The sequence below is a fragment of the Anthonomus grandis genome, chromosome 1, assembly GCF_022605725.1.
Source record: "Anthonomus grandis grandis chromosome 1, icAntGran1.3, whole genome shotgun sequence".
NCBI classification, from domain to species: Eukaryota; Metazoa; Arthropoda; class Insecta; order Coleoptera; family Curculionidae; genus Anthonomus; species Anthonomus grandis.
In genome coordinates, this window is record NC_065546.1 from 36,489,582 (window position 1) to 36,513,114 (window position 23,533).

The following is a 23,533-nucleotide window of genomic DNA, read 5'->3' on the forward strand; positions in this document are numbered from 1 at the left end:
TGGATTGAATTGTGTTGGGTTGGTTTAGCTTAAGGTTGGGTTGGAGATTGGTTTAAGAGACTAGAGAATTACCAGACCTAAATTTCTTACCTGTATAGGTAAACTAATTAAATCTCCTCTCTGCAAGAGAATCTCTCGTTGTCCAGGCACAGCGCAAGAAAACTCTGCTGACGGGCATATGACTATAAAGCTGACCTCGTTAGTCAGCTCAATCACCTCAGCGTCATAGAGTCGATGTATATTGGCGTCCTCGTTACTGATGTCCATGTAGTTAAACAGTCTTTTGGCAGCGCTAGTAACCAGCTCCAAAAAATTCCGCTGGAGCTCGGTGGCGTTGTCCAGGATGTCGGGAAGATGTTGCTGCTTCAGATATTCCCATTCTTCACTAAAAATTTCAATTAAAATAGATTTTCTTAATAATTAAATTGGATTTATATAGAAACAAAAGAAAAATCGAGAAAGAAAACAACAACCTAAAGGGCGAAATTGATGGGGGCCTATCTAAAAGTCAGCATTCGATATTTAATTCGGAATCGACGGGACGTTCATATCGCCCGTTTCTCCCGGGGGATCAGGTCTTTACGATGGTGTCGATCGTCTCTAAGGCATTTAACCCGGAAAGCGATAAGATTTGATTATATTGCAGTATTGCGTTAGGAATCGCTTTTTACTAGCAGGTAAGGCCCGGATATTGGAATGTCAACGTTCAAAGAAAATCCGGATATGATAATCGATATATATGGGGTAATGCATTAGAAAGTGTCTATAGCAGTTAAGAGTTAAATTTATTCATTATATTAGAAATGTCACTCCGACCAAATTGGTCCAAGTGTATCAAAATTTGTCCAGATTTCGAAAATTTAAAGAGCCATAAAGCACTAAAATACTACTTACGCAGAAACATGCGGATTATCCCTGACTTTACAATGCGGCAACATATTCGGAGTCTTTGACGATACCACCAGATGAATCATATCAACCGAACTTTGCATTTTCAAATAAGCCAGATACAGTCCCCGGCCCAACTTCAAACTGGAAACTTGATGATAGTTGATCTGATCCTGAATACTGCCCATTAACACGTCGGAAATATTCGAATCGTCACTCAACACCGCCTTTTTAAACACTTTATTCATTGGTAACCAGCGCGAGTTCAACACCGAAACACTCTTTGGAGATTTCACGTAGTTTATGGTACTTATGACCATCGTTCCTTGGGAGTCCCTTAAAGGTTTATGGTACAGTTGCCCCAAGTCCTGCAAACACAAACTGGATTGCATTTGGAGGGCCGCTAAAAGTAATTTGGTTCGAAAGTGGATCGTCGATGAGGTGTGTTCTTCCATCACTGATTTGAGGCATTTGGTGTCATCCCATGTACATGCGACCCTCATTAGCCAGTAGAGGTCGTTGTTGATGCACGATGGAAAAGATTCGTCGATTTCTATCACAGGTAGGAATTCTTCGTTGGTCACCAGGACTTTGTCTTCGTGGTAGAGAATACATGCCAAATGGATACCCCTGAAATAAGAAATTTGTAATAAATAATAATTTTGAAATAATTTTTTGTTATTATGAATTGTACCTTTTTAGATTTTTTTGAAATTTGCTTGCAGCAGTAAACAATTGCTTAATGGTGGTTTTCTTTCTTTGGGCCCTTCGTTGCGACGCTCCGGTGGACTCTAGCATTTCCGTTGAGGGTCGGAACTGGCGTACTTCCTCAATTAGTTGGTCTAAATTTTGGTTACTTTCGTTAAACCTACCGACGGAATCATTTAAAGTTAGACTCTGTAAAAATGAACCGTCGTTATATTATTACCTCGGATGCTTTTGTTCGATTTCTCTCCAGGTGGATGGTATGACTGAAGATGGTGTGGAGGCGCGAAACATGCCGTAGCCCTTTAAGTTACCACAACAGGCACGAAAATAGTACCTACGACCCTGGGTGAGTTCGATTTGGCAACGGAGGTTAGACATCTCTGTGAGCTCCTCTTGTCCAGAGATTATGGAAAAGTCTGGACGGGTTGACCATTGTACTGAAAAAAAAGATTTTTAAGGTTATTTTTTTTAACTTAACTCTTACTTAATATTTTACTTAAAACTTTTACATTTCCAGGGCTGATTTTGTAACCGGGCATTTTCGCTAAGAAACATATATACACAACGTTTATCGATTACAGATGAATTGTTTCCAAAAACTGTGGCTCATTAGAACATGTCACCAGATATTGTCAAAAGTTGATGTTTTTTTTTTCGATAAAATTATCCAGATAGGGTAATTTAGTAATTAAGAGATAATTCGGCTTTAATATTCTTGGTGGATTTTGTTTTCGCGAATTATTAAACTTGCGAGAATATGATAAGAATATTAAGTAATGTATATATCGAATCAATTCTATAATCAATAACCTTGAAAGATAAACTATTCAATTACAGATTTCCTTAAGATTTAAAAAATAATCATTTTAGGCTGAGATCGCCTAACTTTGGAAATTTTTCTGCCTCCATGCCATATTTGTGTTTTGTGAGTGCATCTTTGACAGTCTGTGAGGCATGTGTGTGATTCATGTTTCCTGAAATTTTAATTTTAAAGCAAAATGTTACTCATTGTACATAAATGTAAATTGTATAAAATTGTATAAAAATGTAAATAGGTGTAACTAGTGTATAATAGAAAGTTTTATGAACCATGTAGTGCATTTTCTCTCGACTTCAGCGCATCCTTGAAACATAGAGTCCACTTTTCTTACGAACCTACATACATATATTTGCCTCACAGAGAGAAGTAAAAAAATAACGAAATTAAAAATTAAAATTTAGCAGTTCTCTTGTTGATTTTAATAAAGGCTAATATTGTTTTTTGTCTAAATTGTATTCGATAGAGCATCTTTTCCTAAATCAAAATTCCCAAGCACAAATGTAAAAACTAATAAAATAAAATTAACAATTAGTACTGGTAACCATCCTCCTATTAAAAAGAACCATACAGGGTGTCCCAGCGAAAACAAAACAGAGGTATTTTTGGTATGAAAAAAAAATTTTTTTACAAAAATCTCGAACACGTCGATTTTATTTTCGAGGGGGACAACTTTTCCTTACCAAGGCACCCTCATACCAGTAACCCTCTTCGAGGGGGTGGGATCACCCCTAAAATCTTAAATAGAAAGAGGGGTCGTGTGATACCTTATTTTAAAGGTCTTTTAATTCTGAATATAACTGCCAAATTTGAAGTGGCTAAAATTTTTTATCCGGATATGACAGCTTGTCAAAATTGTAGAAACAGCGAAAATGAAAACGGTATTTTGAACTCTGTTTTGGATAATATTTTTAAAAGAATAAGGAAGTCCTAATTTCAAAGGGGTCACTTATTAATTAAGAGGCCACCCTAATACCTGGAACCCTTTACGAGGGGTTGAAAGCACCCCTTAAATCTTAAATAGAAAAATGGGTCGTGTCATTCCTTATTTTGAAGGCCTTTTTACTCTGAATTTAAATGGTGACTTCTAACTGACTGATGGATATCTTGTGGATATAAAAATAGCAAGAAATATCTTTACTGCCAGTAAAAGTGGAGAGATAAGAAATACCTACCCTTTTCCTTTTGTGTCTTTTAAATAAAACAAGTTTATTTAAATTACGTCAATTTATTAAATGTTCAAATTGTGCCCCGCCTACTTCTATGCAGGAATACAGGTTTTACTCAAAACAATGCCTGACGTTTTGTAGAACTTCAGCTGTGAATCATCTGACACTCATTTATAATTCTCTGGCGTAAGTCTTCTAGGGTGTCTGGTTGGGTAGCGTAAACTTTTGTTTTTAAATGCCCCCATAAAAAAAAGGTAATGGGGTTAAATCGGGTGACCTAGCTGGCCATTCCATAAAAGGTCCTCTCCTTCTAATCCAACGATCAGGAAATATCTCATCAAGATATTGCTTCACACCAGCAGCATAATGTGGAGGCGCTCCGTCTTGTTGGAAAACGACTTGATCATCATCAGAATGATTTCCGCCTTCCATTATTTCTACTATTCTTGGATATACGACATTTTCCAAGAGATCTCGGTACATTTCTCCATTCAAATTTCCGGGCAGAAAAAACGGACCAACAATGGAGCCGCCCAAGATTCCCGCCCAAACATTTAACTTCTCAGGGAACTGGGTATGAACTTCACGAAACTGGCCCGGATTTGCATTTGACCAGTAGCGGCAGTTATGACGATTTACGTTGCCATTAAGAAAAAAAGTACATTCATCTGAAAAGCAAATGTTGTAAATAAGATGCGGATTAACAGTTATCATATCACTAAGCGGTTCACAAAATTGCCCTCGTCTGTCAAAATCGTCCTCATTCAGTTCTTGCACCAGATGAATTTTGTAAGCATGGAATTTATTATGCTTAAGTATCCTATGAACACTACTTTTGCTTACTCCTGTACTCGTCGCCAATTTTCTGACACTTATTCCTGGCTCGGCATGAAGTTGACCTAGGACAGTTATTTGCATTGCTTCATTGACAACAACAGCATTTTGAACCTCACGCTTTTTATTTAAGACACTGCCAGATTCCCTAAATTTAGCAACTATTTCTAGAACGTATTTTCTGTTGACTCGTTTTTCTGGATGAAGGTCATTAAATTCTTGTACCGTTCTATTGGCACAATTGTTATGCCGAAAGAAAAACTCTATCATCTCAACCCTCTCTGCAGTAGAATTAACCATTGCTAACAGTGTTTCAACACGTAAAAGACTGGGTAATAATTTAAAACTATTTAAATAAATGCTGCTTTATGAAAAAAGTACCAATGATATTTAGCAAGCTAAATAAATTCTTCAGATACTTATGTTTGCATTTTATTTGATATTTTGTTCTTATTTATGATATGCTGATAAGGTGTAATAACAATAATATTAACAATACTAATAAATTTTTAATCATGTTTTAATGATCCAATAAAAAAAATTGTAAGAAAGGGTTTTAGGCATAAAGGTTTATTTAAAGCATTTTTCCAGAATTTTATTTGGCTTTCATATCCAGAAGAAATCCATCAGTCACTCAGAAGTCACCATTTAAATTTAAAGTGAAAACGCTTTAAACATAAGGTATAACACGATCCCTCTTTCTGTTTAAGATTTAAGGGGTGCTTTCAACCCCTCGTAAAGGATTCCAGGTATTAGGTGGCCTCCTAATTAATAAGTGACCCCTTCGAAAATAGGATTTCCTTGTTCTTTTAAAAATATTATCCAAAAAAGAGTCCATAATACCTTTTTTCATTTTCGCTGTTTCCGCAATTTTGACAAGCTGTTTTATCCAGAGAAAAAATTTTAGCCACTTCAAATTTGGCAGTTATATTCAAAATTAAAAGACCTTTAAAATAAGGTATCATACGACCCCTCTTTCCATTTAGGATTTTAGGGGTGATTCCACCCCCTCGAAGGGTTGCTGGTATGAGGGTGCCTTGGTAAGGAAAAGTTGTCCCCCTCAAAAATAAAATCGACGTGTCCGAGATTTTTGAAAAAAAATTTTTTTTTCATACCGAAAATAGCTCTGTTTCGTTTTCGCTGGGACACCCTGTATATAAATTATCTATATATGCAATAAATTATTAATAAGGAAATAGGTTCTATGCTTGAGTAAGGTGTAATTGAAGAATCACAGAATCCTTGGTGCTCGCCCACCTTATTTGTGAAAAACTCGAATGGAGAAATGCGTTTTTGTTTTGATGGTGTTTTTTTAAAAGACAATACTAAATATGACAATTTTCCTTTACATCTTTTTAATCGTATCTTAAATAATTTAAATTTTAGACCTAAGAAAAACATTTTGCCAAATTCCATTGGACGTTAATAAAAACGTACTCTTAATACATTTCTTTATATGAAAAAGATCGTTCTTTCTTCTCATAATGTTGTGTTTAATTTCATAATTCTCCACATAGGGTATCTTTCATCTTTAAATGCATTCCGAAGTGCGTTTCACGAGTTCATTCTCAGAAAAATCCCCTGTTTTTTGGGAATTTTCCATCTTTTCTTTCAGTTGTTTGAATCATATTTTTGTGCAGGCACTTTTCAGGTATTTTAAATAATTTTTAAGGTCAATCTTTATATGTACTCCAGGGAAATAATAGTTCACGTTTTCAGGTTTTTGGAGTAAAGTATTACAACCTGAGCTTAAGTAATTTTGTATTATCTTTGAAATATTGGTAAACCAATATTGGTCTCCATCTCTCATCATTTCTTTCAGGCGCCCAAAGTTGTTTTTGTTTCCGGTTCTTCAACAAATTTTTTACTATATTCCAAAAATTTGACGCAGTTTTTATTCTTTGCAAGGATTCTTAATAATTTTTTAGGGTTTTTAGATTCTATATTAAGCATTTGACATTTTTTCATTTCATTTTAGGTACTATTTTTCGTGTTTTATACGCATTTAATGTCACTTTTTAGGTGTTCCAAACTTGAAGGAGACAAAAATTATCCTTTTTGCTATATCTTCAGTCTCCTTGCTTTGGAAATATAATTTTTCAGACATTTAACGTATCTTTTATTATTATATTCCTAGCCTTTGGAGTCATTTTCCATGTCTTCTGGGATAGAATTTCTTTTAAATTTATTCTCAAACATTCAAGTAATATATTATATTTAGAACAATGAAAAACCAATATTCATCCTCATTTATCTCCGAGAAAACACCAAGACCTAATGAACATTCATACATACATTTTTATTCATAAATGTCTAAAAACCTATTTATTATTTTTCAGCTTGTTTGTATCCTCTATATTACCTCACGAACACCCGCTGTTGATAATATTGTATAAATATCAACTTTTTTATTTCATTTAAAAATCATTATTAAAAAACGATTACTACAAATATTGGCATAACCCTGACGACTATTTAACGAGGCCACGAGCGGTTTTTCTAAAGAGCCATAACGTCGGGCATTTAAATTGAAAAACTGCTTTATCTGTTTAATAAAGTCGGATTGAATTCGTGATGGACTTTGTGGGAAAAGGTGACTTTTCTTACCTAAGAACTTGGTTGCAATGGGCGAGTCATGGGTGGAAGGTTCGGCTAATCTTACAGTAACGAGATTTTTCGCGGTAATATCGACTGCTACGATAGATGGCACGTCTGGCGGTCTCGCCTGTGTGAACCCCAACACAAGCCTTTTTAATGTTTTCGCTTTTCTGCCCCATGCCACCGCTTGCTTTTCCGTATCTCCACCTGCACAACCTAAAACAGGAAAACTTATGAATTTCTAAAAAAATATATAAAATGTGTTTCGTTCAACTTTGACCATCATCTTTGAAGCCTCTAAAGTAGTTTCTTATATCTCTTGATGCCATGAAGTTATTTATAAGTGATAATAATAATGTAGGCATGCCATAATAATAAAAGTACATATAAATCTTCACGCGAATAAAGACATAAATGAAGTCATAAAAATTTTATAGCACTTTTAATGAACTTTACCTCTAATCTTTATAATTCACACCGTAGTTCACCTAAACTACTAAAAACCACTTTGAAAAGTGAACCATCAAACATAAGATCTTTCAAGAATATTCTTTAGTTGCGTGGGTATATAAGTACTTAAGCCCACACGTTTATTTCCAATGTTAAATATTTTACAAGGTGGCTTACTAATAAAATCAATTAATTTTTATTCACCCTTAATAGGTGCAATATTGTTACAATTCCCAAATGGATTTTATAGCAAAATTACCTGTCATAGAAGAAGTTGAAGAACCGGCGGTCAACATGCTAGAAAAGGAGGCTCTAGTGTTGAATCCTACGAGGGGCTCGTCCAACAGCCCCCCCAGCTCCTGTATCCGCATTTCAGCCTCGCAGAGAATTTGTCTCAGGTGCGATCCTAGTTTTTCCGGAGAAGGAACTAAAAAAAGAAAAAACATTCTAGTTGTGCTCTTAATTTATGTTTCCTTGAAGGTATTCAGTAAGACTACGAAACCGGTTGCAACTAATTAGAAATGTTTTATTTATGCTGATATCGGCGCGGCTATATGAGGATCAAGGCAAATATTGCGAAATATTTTCTTGGGTTTATATTTTTTTGCGCTATAAAAAGTCTTGCAAACAAAATTAAGTTATTCTCTACTTAAACTTGTTAGTTTTTGCGTTTTTTACTTATATGTTAGCGGGTATGTAAAGTTACGTAAAAAAAATATTCAAATGAGAATTTTCGACATAGTTTCGCATTTCAGACCTCAATAAAGATTATCGCATGTAGAAGGTGGAACTACATAAAAAAAGTAAAATTTCAAGATCATTCAGGTAAAAATTAAGGAATTGAGCATAGTAGAAGCTGAAAAAAATGTAAAAAATAATCGACAACATTTTTCATCCAAGACCTTAGAACCGTGAAAGAAAGTCCATCGTGTACAGAGGGAATAACTAAACAAAGAAAGGTTTAATTTGACGGTCATTTCGATAGTATTTGGTAAGTGAGCTGCAGTACATACTCGAAAAATGTCAGAAAAAAAACGAAATCTTGTACAGGGTTGTGTCCAAATTTGGACACTTTTAGGCTATCTCGGTTGTTATAGGACATGGGTTCTTGCGGTTTTCGCATTACTGTGCTACTTTTTCATGAAACGAAATATGCTATTGATAAAATTTTAGCAGCTGTCATATTTTTTATGTATATACAGAGTCATTTCGAAAATTTTGGATTTTGGGACTACTCTGGTATCTCCGTTATTATTTAACATGGAAAACATGGAAATTTGGAAAAAGTAAAAAATGGTTGTGATGATTTTTTTTCATAGAATACCATTATGTAATCTGTTTTATTGTAATAATTTAGGATTTTGAGATAAAAATTTTTTTCTTTAATAGAACGATCTGAATATATTTAAAAAAAGAAATATCCGCGAAATTTAACCGGAATTCCGAAAATTTTATTTTTCGAACAGGTCGATTGGCATTGTAACTTGTTGCGCGTTTTTTGTAATAAAAAATTTCCATACAGGGTACTTCGAGTAGAAACTATGGCGTCAACATTAATTTTTGTAAACGGAACATCCTGTATATCGTGACATTTTTTACAACATTAAAAAATTATTAATGTATGTAATATTTTTTGCAACTAATGTTCAATTTATTGTCCACTTACTTCAATGCATTTTTGAAGTCGGTAAATAACTCCGATTGCACATTTTCAATCGCTTGCGGATCAGTTAGTCTAATTTTTTGTCGAATTCTTTGGTCTAAAAAAAAACTTTGGACTGCAAATAGCTCCATAAGAAAAAATCTAATGGGGTTATATCCGGTGACCTTGGTGGCCACTCAATCAATTGGTCCTCTTTGTCCAATCAATCTGTTAGGAACAGTTGCATCAAGAAATTGTCGAACGGCAACGGGAAACTGAGGAGGTGCCCCGTTTTGTTGAAACCATATCTTGTGACTAGGTATATACAGCCAAGAAAAGAAAGTTCAAGTAGCGCTCTCGGTCCAATGTTTCTTCGAAAAAAAAGTGTCCAAGGATTCGATTTATAAGAAGGTTTACTTACTTTCTAAGAAATCAGATAAAAAATTAATGTTGGTGTTATAGTTTCTACTTGAGGTACCCTGACTTAAATTTTCATTGCAAAAGACGCATTGAATCAAATAGACAACAAATTAAACATTAGTTGCAATAAATCTAAAATACATTTTTATGTTTTACTTTCATGTTTCGTTAGTCTGTTATTATATATTTGACAAACCATCGACTTTAGGCATATGGCTACGTTTTACAATTGAATCAATGAGATGAAACGCAGTACAAGTCCAAGAGTAGTGGAGTAGTTGCTCCCACGTTTATAGTAATAAATTTGTAGTTTTGCACCTACAACAGCTTTCAATACAATTAAAAAAATTATTTATAATTACGGAACCTACTGCTAGGGCGCGCTGGCATGTTTATCATTCTAGTTTTATCGTCAGTGCTCCCAGAACAATAAGGAAACCTTCATTTTGCCCAAAAATCATTAGATATATTGACCAAACTTTTTTTTTTTGATGGAAATTTCATATGAATTTCGGAAATATTTTCCCAAATAACGTTACAAGTTTCATGTACAATACAACCAACAGCAATAAATGAAAATGAAATCCTAAATCAATATCCAAGGGTATTGAACGATGAACTGTTAGGTGCCTATAATAAAAGATTTTTATTTATTTTTCTGTTGATAAGCTAAAAAAAATGGCGAAGTCTACGAGACACTTTCGGGAAGGAACAAAAAAGTTAGCAACAAAAAATTTGGCCAAGAACCTGATTCCAAAAAAACCATATCTTCAGCTTTTGCTACTTCTTTGAAAAGAGAGCCTAAAAGTACCGTGTCAAATACTTGTGAGAGTTCTGATGGTGAAAGTGGTTCAAATACAAGTAGCAGTTATATGCTTTCCCCGTACCTCGGTCATAATTAGGAACCAAGTAATGAACAAATTACAAATAAAACTTTTAAATCTCCAATTATAAAAAAAATTAAAACACGTCAGGCAAATGAAATCGATACAAGACTGTTGACAGTTGAACAGATTGAAGAGGAGAATTTAAAGTGCTTCCAAGAGACTGCAAGTGATCATGATGTCCAATTTCTAATACTAATCTAATAAGCTTTGTATCGTTAATAAAGGATAACCCTAAACACCGTAAGTTAATGGTAAGTTCAAAACTACAACAAGTTCTTAGAGAAGAAGAAAATGTACTCTCTGTGGTAGTGCTTGATCAATCTAGTGACTCGATCTAGTTTAATATTGCTCTCGGTATGTCACAAAATAACTCAGCACAAGGCCAATCTAAAGAATATGTTTGTCCACAATTCTCTGTTTCCATATATCATGCAATTTAATCCAAATACCATAATATGATAAAATTCATCACTTTTCAAATAAATTTCACGCACCCACTCGGTTCATGAATAATGACGACGTCACCGCAGTCTCCGAATTAGAAGAGAATTATTTTGAAGGTATAGATTTATTACCCTACAAAGACAAAAAAAAAGCAATAGGGTTTAATGAACGTATAATGAAAAACGTATTAATTTTGTGCGAGCTTAATTCGTATAACTAGCAACGTAATTCTTATCCAATGTGCGACCGCCCTTAGATGTAGAGAAAACAATTATACTAATTTTATTATAGTATGCCCAATATAATTAGTTAAAACAAGTGTACTTCTTTTTGTCTGCTTTGTCGTCTTTTTAGTAGCAAAACGTTGCAATTTTCAAATCTCTGCTGCCCAAGTGAATATTCCTTTCTGGAGTACATTCAAAAATGTTTCAACATATTCAGTACTAATACGATACGTTGAAACATTTTGAAAGAATGTGCACCAAATTCACTTTACTGTTTATTGGACCCAAGATGGTCTGCTTGGACTGAGGCTGTCAAACCTTTTGTTAAACATCTACCTGGGACTAAAGAAATCTTACCGTAGAAACTAAGCGCAGTCTCAATTGCGTTATCTAATAAACAGGGTGTCCCCTTTCAAATACTCAAAAATGCTACAGTATATACAAGAACCATAAAAAAGTAATTTGAGATATGACATCGATGGTCGGAAGTGCCTCGTTTCCAAAATACAGGGTGTTGAACACATTTTGCGGTTCGACACACCGTTTTGGTGCAAAAAAATAAAATCCATACCAGAGTTCTTTATTTTATTAGTTTTTTTTTATTTCTCGAAAATATTACGCAGTTTTTCATAGTAATCTCCATAAAACAAATAATAATAACAAAGTGTGTATGGGAGTCACTTTTTTTTAGGAGATCAGATAGGAAGTCAATTTTTGCAGAGATCGAGATACCACACCCAATTGCAAATAATGTTGTTAGACAGAATATTAGAGATCCGAAAGAATTCTGGTTACAGCACGATAGCTGTCCAGCGCATTTCGCTGGTGCTGTAAAAGGGCTTTCTTAGATCAGAACTACAACAATAGGTGGATTGGTAGAGGTGGTCCAGTCCCTTGGCCATCAAGGTCACCTGATCTGACACCTCTAGACTTTTTTGTCTAAAACGTCATGGAACAGCTTATCTACGCAACACCTGTAACCAACAGAGAAGACCTAGTTGCTAGAATTGTGGTGGCTGAGGACTTTCTAAGAAACGATCCGGGGGTCTTTGCTCGCGTACATCTTGATGGGTCAACAGGTGCAGAAAATTTATGGAAATGCATGCAGAACACTTTAAGCATTTGGTTTGAATTGTTTTAATTATTTTTGATTGTTTAAATTGTTCTTTTTAAGTTGTTTTTTTTTATTGAAATTTTTTATTGTTTAGTTAGATTATTTATTTTTTATTGTAATTATATTAAAATTTTCATTGTGTCAAAAAAGTTTTGAAGGATCCTTTCAACTTTGAACAATTCAACAGTTTTTTTTAACAACAATTAATTTTACAAAGAAAAGAACGCCGAGGTAAAAAATATTGAAAACCTTATAGCCAATCTACAATTATTATCATCATCAGAATGTCGAACTGGTGCGGAAGGTTTGCCGGATACTTCCGCCAACATTGCAAGTCAAAAGAACAAATGTAATAATGGAGAACCTAAGACTGGTAAAAAATATGATTACCGAAGAAATTAATTTCAATAGATCAGTGCAAATAAAAATATAAACAAAATTTTTTAAATTTCTGTGGTTGTTTATTTCAAAAATGAAAATCTTAAAAGGAAGCGCTTAATTTTGCTAAGAAATATCCCGCTGATGTGGCGGACGAACTTTCAGCTATTAACATCTGTGGCATAACTACATAACTAGTTATATTTCAATAAAATTTACACAGTAATTGAGAAATATGATGCGGTAGAAAGCCGATAAACGGCAAATAATTTTTCATCTCAGGCTCAAAACACGTGAGAAATCACTATAAAATGTTGCCACATTTTATAGTGTTGTTATCATATGCAGAGGAGGACATAAGTACATAAGAAAAGTTATATTTCAAGATACTTTTGGCAATAATTGGTAAATTAAAAAAGATAAAACCTGCAAAAAATTGTAAAAAATCGACACATTTTTTACATAATTTCCTATTTAGGATCGAAAAATTATATTTTAAGATGATTTAGGCGGTAATGAAGAAATGAGACGCGGTAAAAACTAGCAAACATAGCAACAAAAAAAGATATTTAATTAACTTTTCTAATATAACTTTTCATCTCAGACTCAAAAAACGCGAATATAACTATCAAATATTGGTTAATCGGATGCAGAGGTTATAACTACATCAGAAAAGTTACATAACAAAAGGGTTTGGACAGACACGGAGAAATGAAATGTGAAAAATGTAAAAAACGATATTTATTTAATTAAATATAATTATCCATCTGATAACAAAAAAATTAGAGAAATCTGGTGTATTAATTGCAGAGGGCATCAGCAGTCCATCGCAAAATTACATTTCAAGATGATTAAGACCCCTCTGGGAGGGCCGAGGTAGAATAGCCCTCCGGTACGCTCTGCCTGTCGTAAAAGGCGACTAAAAGAGCAACCCCTTTGGTGGTAGATGTTGTCCACTTGCATCGCCCGGTTCAATACCACCACATAGGACTCAGGCGGCGTGAAGTGGTTCCATGGAACTCACGTTTCGCCGCTATGTCGATGTGTCCGGTTTCCAAAGGGGAAATGGAGAAGAAACGTAAATGCATGATGGCGCCCTCACGACCAAAACTTTCCGGAGGTAAACTCGCCTCCCATTCGGATCTCCGGGCGGAGGTTGGTCGGGAGGGTCCATCAGGCAGATCAAAAAGCCTAAAAATCAATTTCTGCAACATCAGAAGCCTAAACACCAATATTAATGCAGTACAATAACACCTGCAATCAAATAAGCCTCACATTCTGGCATTGGCAGAAACAAAGGTGAAACCTTCAACAACAAATGTTCACCTCATTTATCCTGGATACGACCTACACACCCGATTTCGACTAAACTTTGGATTGGCAGTATTTGTCAAGAACGATTTGAGTTGCCAGCGGGAGGAAACGCTTGAACCTGCGGACTTCGACGTCATGTGGTTCAAAATAATAGCCAGTGGTGCCACGAAATTTATCTGCTGTATCTACAGACCACCAAGCGACACCCAATATAGACGGCTCTTTTTGAACCTGGTTGATTGCATTAACCATCTGCAAAATTGACTACCCAAGCGCAGAAATCATCGTCATGGGTGAGTTTAACGTTCACAATATCAACTGGCTGCACTACTGCAACAAGAACGACGATGAAGGACGAGAAGCTGAGCTATTTGCCACCATATGCGGGCTTACGCAGCTTGTGGAGGAACCTACCAGAATCCCCGATCGAGACGGCGAGTTCGCCAGTCGCCTAGATCTGGTCTTGGCCTCAGACCCTGACTCGTACACAGTATCAGTACATGCCCCCCTAGGAACATCGCACCACAAATTGATAACAGTCTCTTGCCAGTTGGAGGTTAAAACGCAGGATCCTCCGATGGCGCGAAAGGTATGGCACTATAAATCAGCAGAGTGGAGCCATCTTCGGGAATTTTATCGCTCATTTCCTTGGAAAGAAGTCTGCTTTAGAACCAATAACATCTCAGAATGTGCAAACCAAATTACAGAGACGATCTTGGCAGGAATGGAAGCTTATATCCCTTTTTCTACTAAATGTGGATCAAACAACAAGCAATGGTTCAACCTGAATTGCAAAAAGGCAGTAAACACTAAAAACGCAGAATATCGCAAATGGCGTCAACATCCTTCCATCGAAAATCGGAGGAACTTTTTAGCCTCCAGAAATAGCTGCAAGCGAATTATTGATGAATGCAAAGAGAGTCACAACAACAGGATCAAAAACAAACTGCTAAACTGCCCAAATGGAACAAGATCTTTCTGGTCGGTATCGAAAGCCGTTAGTCAAGGATTTGCTAAGTCGGCCTTGCCACCCCTAACAGCAGATGATGGTTCTATCGCGGTAACAGCAAGGGAAAAAGCCAACCTACTGACTAAACTCTTCGCGTCCAATTCTACTCTGCACTCGCAAGGCAAAACACCGCCATATTTACCAAGGGTGAATTCATCGATGGGAGAAATTTCGTTTCCCCAACGAATTATAAATAAAATTCTTAAAAGCGTAGACACCAATAAAGCTACGGGACCCGATGGAATTCCAGCCCTAATACTAAAACGTTGTGCAGACGAATTGACTCCTCCCTTATGTAGACTGTCCACGGCATCGTATAAGCAGGGCCAATTTCCAACAAGCTGGAAAACTGCTCGAGTGCAAGCTGTACCCAAAAAGGGTAAGAAGATGCCCTCCAATTACCGCCCGATTGCACTAGTTCCAGTAATATCGAAGATTATGGAGAAAGCAGTCAACCAACAACTGTTAAGATATCTGGAATCATCTGGACTAATCAGCGATCATCAATACGGCTTCCGAAAGCTTAGATCCACCGGCGATCTTCTGGCCTACGTCACACACTTGTGGACGGAGGCCATGGAGAAGCACGGCGAGTTCCGCTCAGTCGCTCTTGACATTTCCAAGGCATTTGACAGAGTGTGGCATGAGGGACTACTAACCAAGCTCTCCTCAATCGGCATACAAAACTCATTATTGAATTGGATCAAAAGTTTTCTTGAACAACGAACAATCCAAGTAGCCGTCGATGGATACCTCTCCGACAAATTTAACGTTAACGCTGGAGTCCCTCAAGGATGCATTCTATCCCCCACCCTTTTCTTGGTATATATCAACGATTTGCTAGAAACCACTGTCAATCCAATCTACAGCTTTGCGGACGATAGCACACTTATTTCCACATTTAAGTCCGCCAAACCAACGACAACCGCAAGTTCTCAGAATCTTAGGCAGCAACAAGTAGCTTCAACCAACAACGATATTAGAGCAATCTTGGAGTGAGGCGATAACAATTTGGTTAATTTTAACGCTAAAAAAACGCAGGCTGCAGTATTTACGATGAAGACTAATTTTGGTGGCCCGGAGCTGGTTATGGCAGGGAAAACATTGCCAATGAAATCATCTTTACATCTTCTAGGAGCCGAGGTCACCAACAGTGTGTCTTGGCATGACCACGTTGCCGAGGTCGCCAGGGCGGCTTCCAAAAAACTCGGAGTGCTTTTCAAAATGAAAAAACTGTATACACCAGAACAGCTGCTGACTCTTTATAAGGCTCAAATACGCCTTTCTCTCGAGTATTGCTCGCATATCTGGAGCTCTGCACCCAAGCATAGTTTAAACCTGCTGGATTCTATACAGAAGAGCTATTCGTCTTATCGACAAACCAGAACTGACAAAGAGTCTGGTTGGTCTGGAGCACGGGAGAAAGGTGGCTGATCTCTGTTTATTCTACCGTTATTATCACGGTAAGTGCTCCTCTGAGCTGGCTGGCCTGATTCCACCCAGGGCTGTTCCGGCAAGAAGGATGCGTCTAGCAGTTGCGGCTCATCAACATCGAGTCCACCTGCCTACCCCAAGGACGTCGCTGTATCGGGACTCATTCATCTGGAGAACATATTTCACATATTTCCCAACGCATACAACCTACAGCGATTCAAGATAAATGTCCACAAATATCTTCGCGCAAGCACCACTCCAAGAGTGACATAGGACTTTCCTCTTGTGTTTGTGTTTACCATAAAAAAAAATAAAAAAAAGACAGTAATTGCGAACTGAGACGCGGTAGAAATTAAAAAAAAAACTCAGGCTTTTTCGACATAATTTCCCCTTTTAGATCTACAAAACATAAGCAAATCACTCTAAATTCATCCGAAAAATAGATTTCATGTCGATTTAGACGACTACACAAAAAATAATATTTTTGCTACCCATATTCATTAAACAAAATCTGTCTATTTTCAAAACACCAGCTCAATTTTGATATTAATGAATAAACTGGTTGCTTTAGGGAACGAAGGTAGCACTAAAAGTTTAAGTAATCTGGCAAGAGGCAGCGAGACATATAAAATACATGATAAGGCAGAAAGTAGAATATCTGCACATATTTCTGGGTAGGCGAATATTTATTTAAAGCCAGAAATTTAATTAATTTTAATCAAAATCAACAAAAATTAAACTGCTAGAAAGAATTTTTTTACCATATTTTTTTTTAAAAAAAAAAACAAAATCTCCGCTTGACTTTAATAAAAAAAATGCATCTCGACTTTACACGCGAAAAGCACCACAAACCATCCAAAAGAAATTTTGTTTTGAGAAGAAAAGTCCTTTAATTTATACAATAAAGAAGCGGAGACGTTAAACGACGAGAGGGTTTCGATTCGTTTTAATTAAAATGGTAATTGAAAAGCGGTTATTATGGGCCCCGTATAGCAGGGCTGGCTTAAATTGAAATTACTTTTCTGTCATAAGTTAGTCATAGAACTACCAAACAAATATAATTTACAGCGTTCTAACTTCTAGGAATTTTATCTGTGTAAATTAATTATGTAGTTTTATAGGAGGACATTATTATACTTACATTGGCTTCCTTCTTTGGCACCAAAGGATATTAACATTTTTGCCATCGATTTGTTGTTGCTAAGAACTGCTATATCCAGAGGTGAGAGCATATCTGAGTTTATACTGTAACAAATAAAAAAAAGATCATAATTTTTTTAAGCTTTTAAACATCAAAAAGGATTAATTTAGTGAGGCTTCTTGTGCTTCTGGACTAAACTTTCAAAGAGCTTTTTTGTTAGAACACAAAAGCCCCACTTATCCCTGGCATTTTGTCAAAATCGATGTTTAAAAGCGCTTAACGTTGCATATTTTTCCATTTTATGCCAAATAAGGCGCGGCTTCGCCCTAATTGAATTATTAATTCCTCAAACGTCCACGAGAAAAGGAGAAAATAATGAAATTACAGAATTATTACCAGTTTTCGTGATTTCGCTTCTTGTTAATTAACTTCCATTTCTTGTCGTTCCAAGGCGGAGGCGAGGAGAAACGACAATAATAGTGCTACTACCTTTTATTCACAATCGAGGTGAGAATTTAGCGAGTAGGTTCAATTTTTAATTTAATTTTTTTTAAAGGATGCCAATTATAAAGTTTCTTACTATTACCAGACTTTGTGATACTGTCGATGATTCTTGTATGAGGGTAAGTATTAAGCATATTTTCAATGAAACTGTTAATCTTAAAACACCTGTTTTTAATGATTATACCAACATTTCTAGATACACTTTTTTCAAAGTTTCAGGCAAGGGCATAGTTGTTCATAAACAGCACGACTCTCAATCTAGTCGATCTACAGTGACCAATTTGCATGTTTTTCAAGTCTGTTGAGTGCTTTTGAGAAGGGTGCGTCTTGATGCAGTTGATGCAATTTACACGGACTTCTCAAAGGCATTCCATAAGGTTAATCACACGTTGTTGACAAAGTTGTGAGCATATGAAGTTTTATCACCAGTAGAAAACAGAGTGTCAGAATTAATTATTTTATTTCTCACTAAATCATTGTCACTTCAGGGGTACCGTACCGTAAGTCTCTAATTTGGTACCTATTTTGTTTCTATTTTTTGTTAATGACACATTCCTGTTTTTACCCGATTATCCGGTCAGACTTTTATGTTACCGGCTATTTAATTTGCGGTCTTCTTCTTCCATTACTTTTTTATTTTACCATGGTCTTGATTCTTTCTGTTTAATAAGCTAAATTTTGATTGTGACATTTTGTAAAATTCAAAACTTATATGTTGTTTGTATATATCGTCCGCCAAACTCATCTGTTGATATATTCCTTTTAAAACTAGAATTAACTAAGCTCCTTACGAACTCGGTCGAATGTCATTCTTGCGGGTGATTTCAATTTTAATTATGTTAAAAAAAACCAAACAATAGCTAGGTCAGTTAAAATCCCCATGCCATTGGATAAAGATTCCGAACAGCAGTTTTCGGTGAATGTTTAGGCAGGAATTCTTGGTGACCATTTAATCGGACCGAATTTGTCCTCCTCGTCTGAATAGTGACACTTACAGACAATTCCTTGAAGAAAAATTGCCAGGTCTATTAGAAGAAGTATAACAAGCAACAAAAAATACAATGTGGTTTATGCACGTCCTTGCACCTGCTCATTTTAGTATTGACTCTCGAAACTATCTTAATAACACTTTTCCTCAGCAATGGATTGGTTGGGTGGGACTGGGGAAATGGGAAATCGCTTGTTTACGCTACGCCAGTTGTGGATGAAAATGATTTAAGAAACATAATTGTAGATTCTAATACCATAAGCAACATTCCAGGAATATTCCAACGTGTGCGATGTGCGACAATCGATGGGTAGCAGATTGCATGCGTGTATGCATGTCGTGGTTCTCATTTCGAGCATTTGATTTAATAAAAATTTGATGATATTTAAAACTCAAGTAAGTTTTTAATATTTTTGACAAAAATTAGGGGACGTACAAATAAGCCAAAGGATACCCTATAAAGTTATTAGCATACTATAAAATTTTTAACAATTCGATAGACGAGTTTTTTAGATATTAATGAAAAATCGGTTTAACAAAAAAAGTTTAATACCTAATAATATTTCGAAAACAAAGCGTCTCCGTACATATGTTTTTTATGAACTTTTTTATTTAGAAATTTACAAGAAATCCTCCCTCCAAATTAAAGTCATCATTTATGTTATACCCTGTATATTTGTATTTTTAAAATTTTTTCTAGCTTTCTCAAAAACATTCAATGGTATGATAATAAACCATATTTGACTTGATTTGATATCTTGTTTGAATTTTGAGGATGGTGTATCTTGTTCGGTGCTACATTCTGGTCGATCTGTCACAAAGCTGTTTCTTGACAAATTTCTCTGCATCAGAAAGCTGCTAAACTAGGAAGAAAATGCGGTTGCTTTTTTTTTAAAAATATTTCAGTTCCTTTGATCAGTATTTAGATATTAATTGGGAAACACTTTGCGATAATAAGCAACCATTATTAACATTTTATCATAAACTTATTGAAGTTTTTAATAATCATTTTCGTATTATAAATATAAAATCTAAAACTAAAAAGCCGTGTAAAACTATAAAACTGGCTAAGATTAAGTGTTATAGCAATAGGCTAGAGACACTAAATAACAAACAGAAAGAGACCTGGAAAATTGTAAAATCTCTCCGGAGAGTTAATAAATTACCTATTAATAAACATGCAACTAGGGAATCACGTTCGTCGAGTTGAGATGGACTATCAATTAAGGTCTTTGAAAATTTGCCAAGACTAGCACTCTAAGTTTTTGTTGATTATAATAATGCCTCCTTTCTTGGTGGGGAATTCCTGCACCTATGAAGGCAGGCTATGGCTATTCCTATTTTTGAGAATAAAGATTATATCTTGCAACCTACCGGCTGAGATCCTTACTGCCCTCACTTTCTAAAATTGTGTAAAAACTACTTAAAAAGAGAAGAGAAAGAAAACATATTCTAAACCAGTCACAATTTGGATTTCAACTGTATAAGAATACCGATGATGCCATTTTCCATATGATTGAAAAACTTTATCTGGGCCTTAATACCGGAGAAATCTGGTGTATCTCATGGGATTCTGTTTCTGAAACTTAAAGTATGTTTCTTTCGAAGTTATACTTTAAAGTGATTGACATCATACCTCTTAAAAAATGTCAAAGGGTTTGTTTTTGCAAGGATGAGTGTGGGGTGTTAAATGTCACACCCGGTGTGCCACAAGAATTTATCCTTGGTCCCGCCTTATTTTTAAATTACATTAATGATTTACCAGGGATTATCAACCATGGCCAGTGCATTTCATTTGCTAATAACACTACTCCTTTTTGACAGAGCAAGGATACCACTATTCTTTAGGAAATGGTTAATCAGGATTTGGAAAATGTTAAAAGATGATGCAAATGTAATTTATTATCACTAGTGTTTGAAACACAAACATTTCAAATTTTAATTTTAGATCATGTTGCACTTGGGCGCACACACTCTTTCTGTAATAGATTCAAATACATATATTTTGGGGAATGGCTATCGATGGTAGGTTGAAGTTCGATAGACTTCAATGAGGGTTCGTTAATGTGTTTGTTTTTGGGGCAACTGATCGGTTTCAATTTAGTGTTTTTACTGCAAAAGCATGCCATGAGATATTTCTGATTAGGGTAAGAGGATCTTGTCTGCCGTATTTTATCAGTTTACAAATATTAACACTTCCGTCGATTTTTATACTTAGGACTGTTTCTTTAATGCATAAAAAATATTCTTCATTTATTCAATAAATGTAAACTTCCACCCTTCCTCACCCCTTCTTTATTTACTATAAAATTGCCAATACTCACAACGTCTTAGGCAAAACTCTATCATGTAGCACAGTAAGAAGATATTTAATCACTTTCTACTGTTGCTTAGAAAAACCATATCTTATAAATTATTTAGGATAGGAGTTTTTCTTATTTGACTATTACATAAGTTCAATTTTATGCTAAAGCCTTTTTACTGGAAATGTGGAAGTATATTAAGAAATTTGTCAATTTGTTTTCTTTTACTGATCGATCCAATATTTTTATAATAACTTTGTTATAAGCAGTTTGTGTTTCTAAACAATCAAGCTTATTCTGACTATCATTCTACCACTATCATCATTCTCATCTATCTATTGTCTGTAATTCTCCCATTATGTCCTTCCTAATGCCACTTTAGTGCACATTTCTGTGTTGGAAATGGGGTATTGTAGTTTAATTTTTAGGATTTGTTTTTCCATGGTTTGCCGTGTTACTTCTTATGTATTTATAATATTCTTATTTAGCGGCCAGGTCTCTGTTCCATACGTGAGAACCGGTGGAACATATATAATGAAAACTGTAGCTTTTATTGTATTTGGCATGCCAGATTTAAGGAGTGAAAAATCTGCAGTCTCTATCTTTATCTTTTAACCTATTTATATATGTATATGATTCTATTTTCTCAAGTGGTTGGTTATTAATGGTTATATTATGGTGATTCTAATGTATAATTAATATATGTATAATAAATAATTGGTTATGTACCTAGTTATGTTCGTATTGATTTTTGGGCCTATTTGCTCTAATTTCTCTAGTTCTTTAATCATAGTCTACAGTACATCTTGGTCAGATGCTATCAATGTGATATAATCCACATCTAAGGTGACTTATCTAAGGGCCTTGTTCTTCCTCTTTAGATGTCAGAGCATGTCCATAGCTATTGTAAATAGTTTAGGGGATATCGAGTCTCCTTGTCTCACTTCATTCTTTGTTTTTATTTTATTTGTTTTTTCCTATGTTATCATTATTTGTGATATAGCTTTCTCATATATATGTTTGTATATCTATCATCTATTCTCGCATTGCTTAGAGCAGTGTAACTCAAACTTTTTTTTGTGATGGAACCCTTTTAAAAAACTAAATTTTTAACGGAACTCTAAACTAAAAGCAAAAGCAGTTATATGTGAATTGTTTATTAATAATCATACAAAAAAAGATAGATACAGTAAGTAGTGAGTTAGTAAGCAAATGATAACACTAAGTTCATTTAATGCGAGGCATGTAATTGTTTTTTATTCCTCGTCAACAATCATTGGGTAATGTCAGGCTTGATAGAAGAAAGTTGAACTCTCATGTCTGATTCGGCATCCAGTCTATTCCGGTATTTTGTTTTTGTATCTGTATATGCTGAAAATCCCGTTTCACACAAATACGTTGTTGGGAACGGCAAAAGAACATTCAAAGCTTCTGCCACAGAAGCTATGGATGGAAGTTATGGATATTCATCACGAACCCTGCACCAAAAATCATTTAGTGAAATTGTTTTGAACAATAATTCCATGCTTGTATCCGATGCCATTTCTAGAAATGATTCACAGATCTGATTTGACATATTTTTAGGCTTCTGCAATTTAGATCAAAAAGGGTTTTGAATCCATGAGTTTATTTTCAGTTTTGTATTCGGTTCTTCAGGAAAGTAAGATTCAAAAGTCCCTTGCAGATCATTGAGATATTGCACCAGTTCAACAAATATTTCATTTTGAAATATTTCTGTATTACTAAGACTATGGTTACTAAGGAACTCACTTAGCAATGAAAAGCTTTCGATTTCTCTCTTACCAAAACAAGTAATCCAAAAATCTTATTTTCTTTTAAAGGCAGTTATTTTGTTGTTAGCATTGAAAACTGTTGTCTGTTTTCCTTGTAGTGACGGGTTTAATTCGTTAAGTTTTCCAAACATGTCTGCTAAAAATGTTAGTCTAAATAACTAGCTTTTATCGGACAAACGGCCTCTTAAATTAAAAGGAACATCTGTAAGAAAAGCTTCTAATTCTGTTCTTAGTTCAAAAAGTCTTGTCAAAGTTTTACCCCGAGACAACCATCTCACTTCAGTATGGAGCAATAGTGTTTTATGATCGCTACCAAAATCTTCACATAATATTGAGAACACTCGGGATTGTAGTGGACGTGACTTGACAAAACTAATTATTTTTACTGACTCATCACGAACCAATTTTAGATTTGGTGGCATTTTCTTAACCGCGAGTGATTGTCTAGGCAGGATGCAGTGGCTGGAACTACAA

General features: G+C 35.2%; 1 protein-coding gene across 9 annotated transcripts in view; it reads right to left on the reverse strand.

Moving 5' to 3' along the window:
- LOC126738206 (ankyrin repeat and fibronectin type-III domain-containing protein 1) overlaps positions 1 to 23,533 on the reverse strand; it is a 495,291-nt gene that overhangs the window by 9,086 nt on the left and 462,672 nt on the right. For all 9 annotated transcript variants that reach the window (XM_050443423.1, XM_050443433.1, XM_050443477.1 and 6 more), the window contains 7 exons: positions 17,472 to 17,575; positions 7,724 to 7,891; positions 7,024 to 7,230; positions 1,817 to 2,033; positions 1,583 to 1,756; positions 895 to 1,518; positions 91 to 385 (listed from right to left, as the gene is read on the reverse strand). In XM_050443423.1, the coding sequence (XP_050299380.1) occupies positions 91 to 385; positions 895 to 1,518; positions 1,583 to 1,756; positions 1,817 to 2,033; positions 7,024 to 7,230; positions 7,724 to 7,891; positions 17,472 to 17,575 (1,789 nt within the window). The remainder of the gene's footprint in view (positions 1 to 90; positions 386 to 894; positions 1,519 to 1,582; positions 1,757 to 1,816; positions 2,034 to 7,023; positions 7,231 to 7,723; positions 7,892 to 17,471; positions 17,576 to 23,533) is intronic.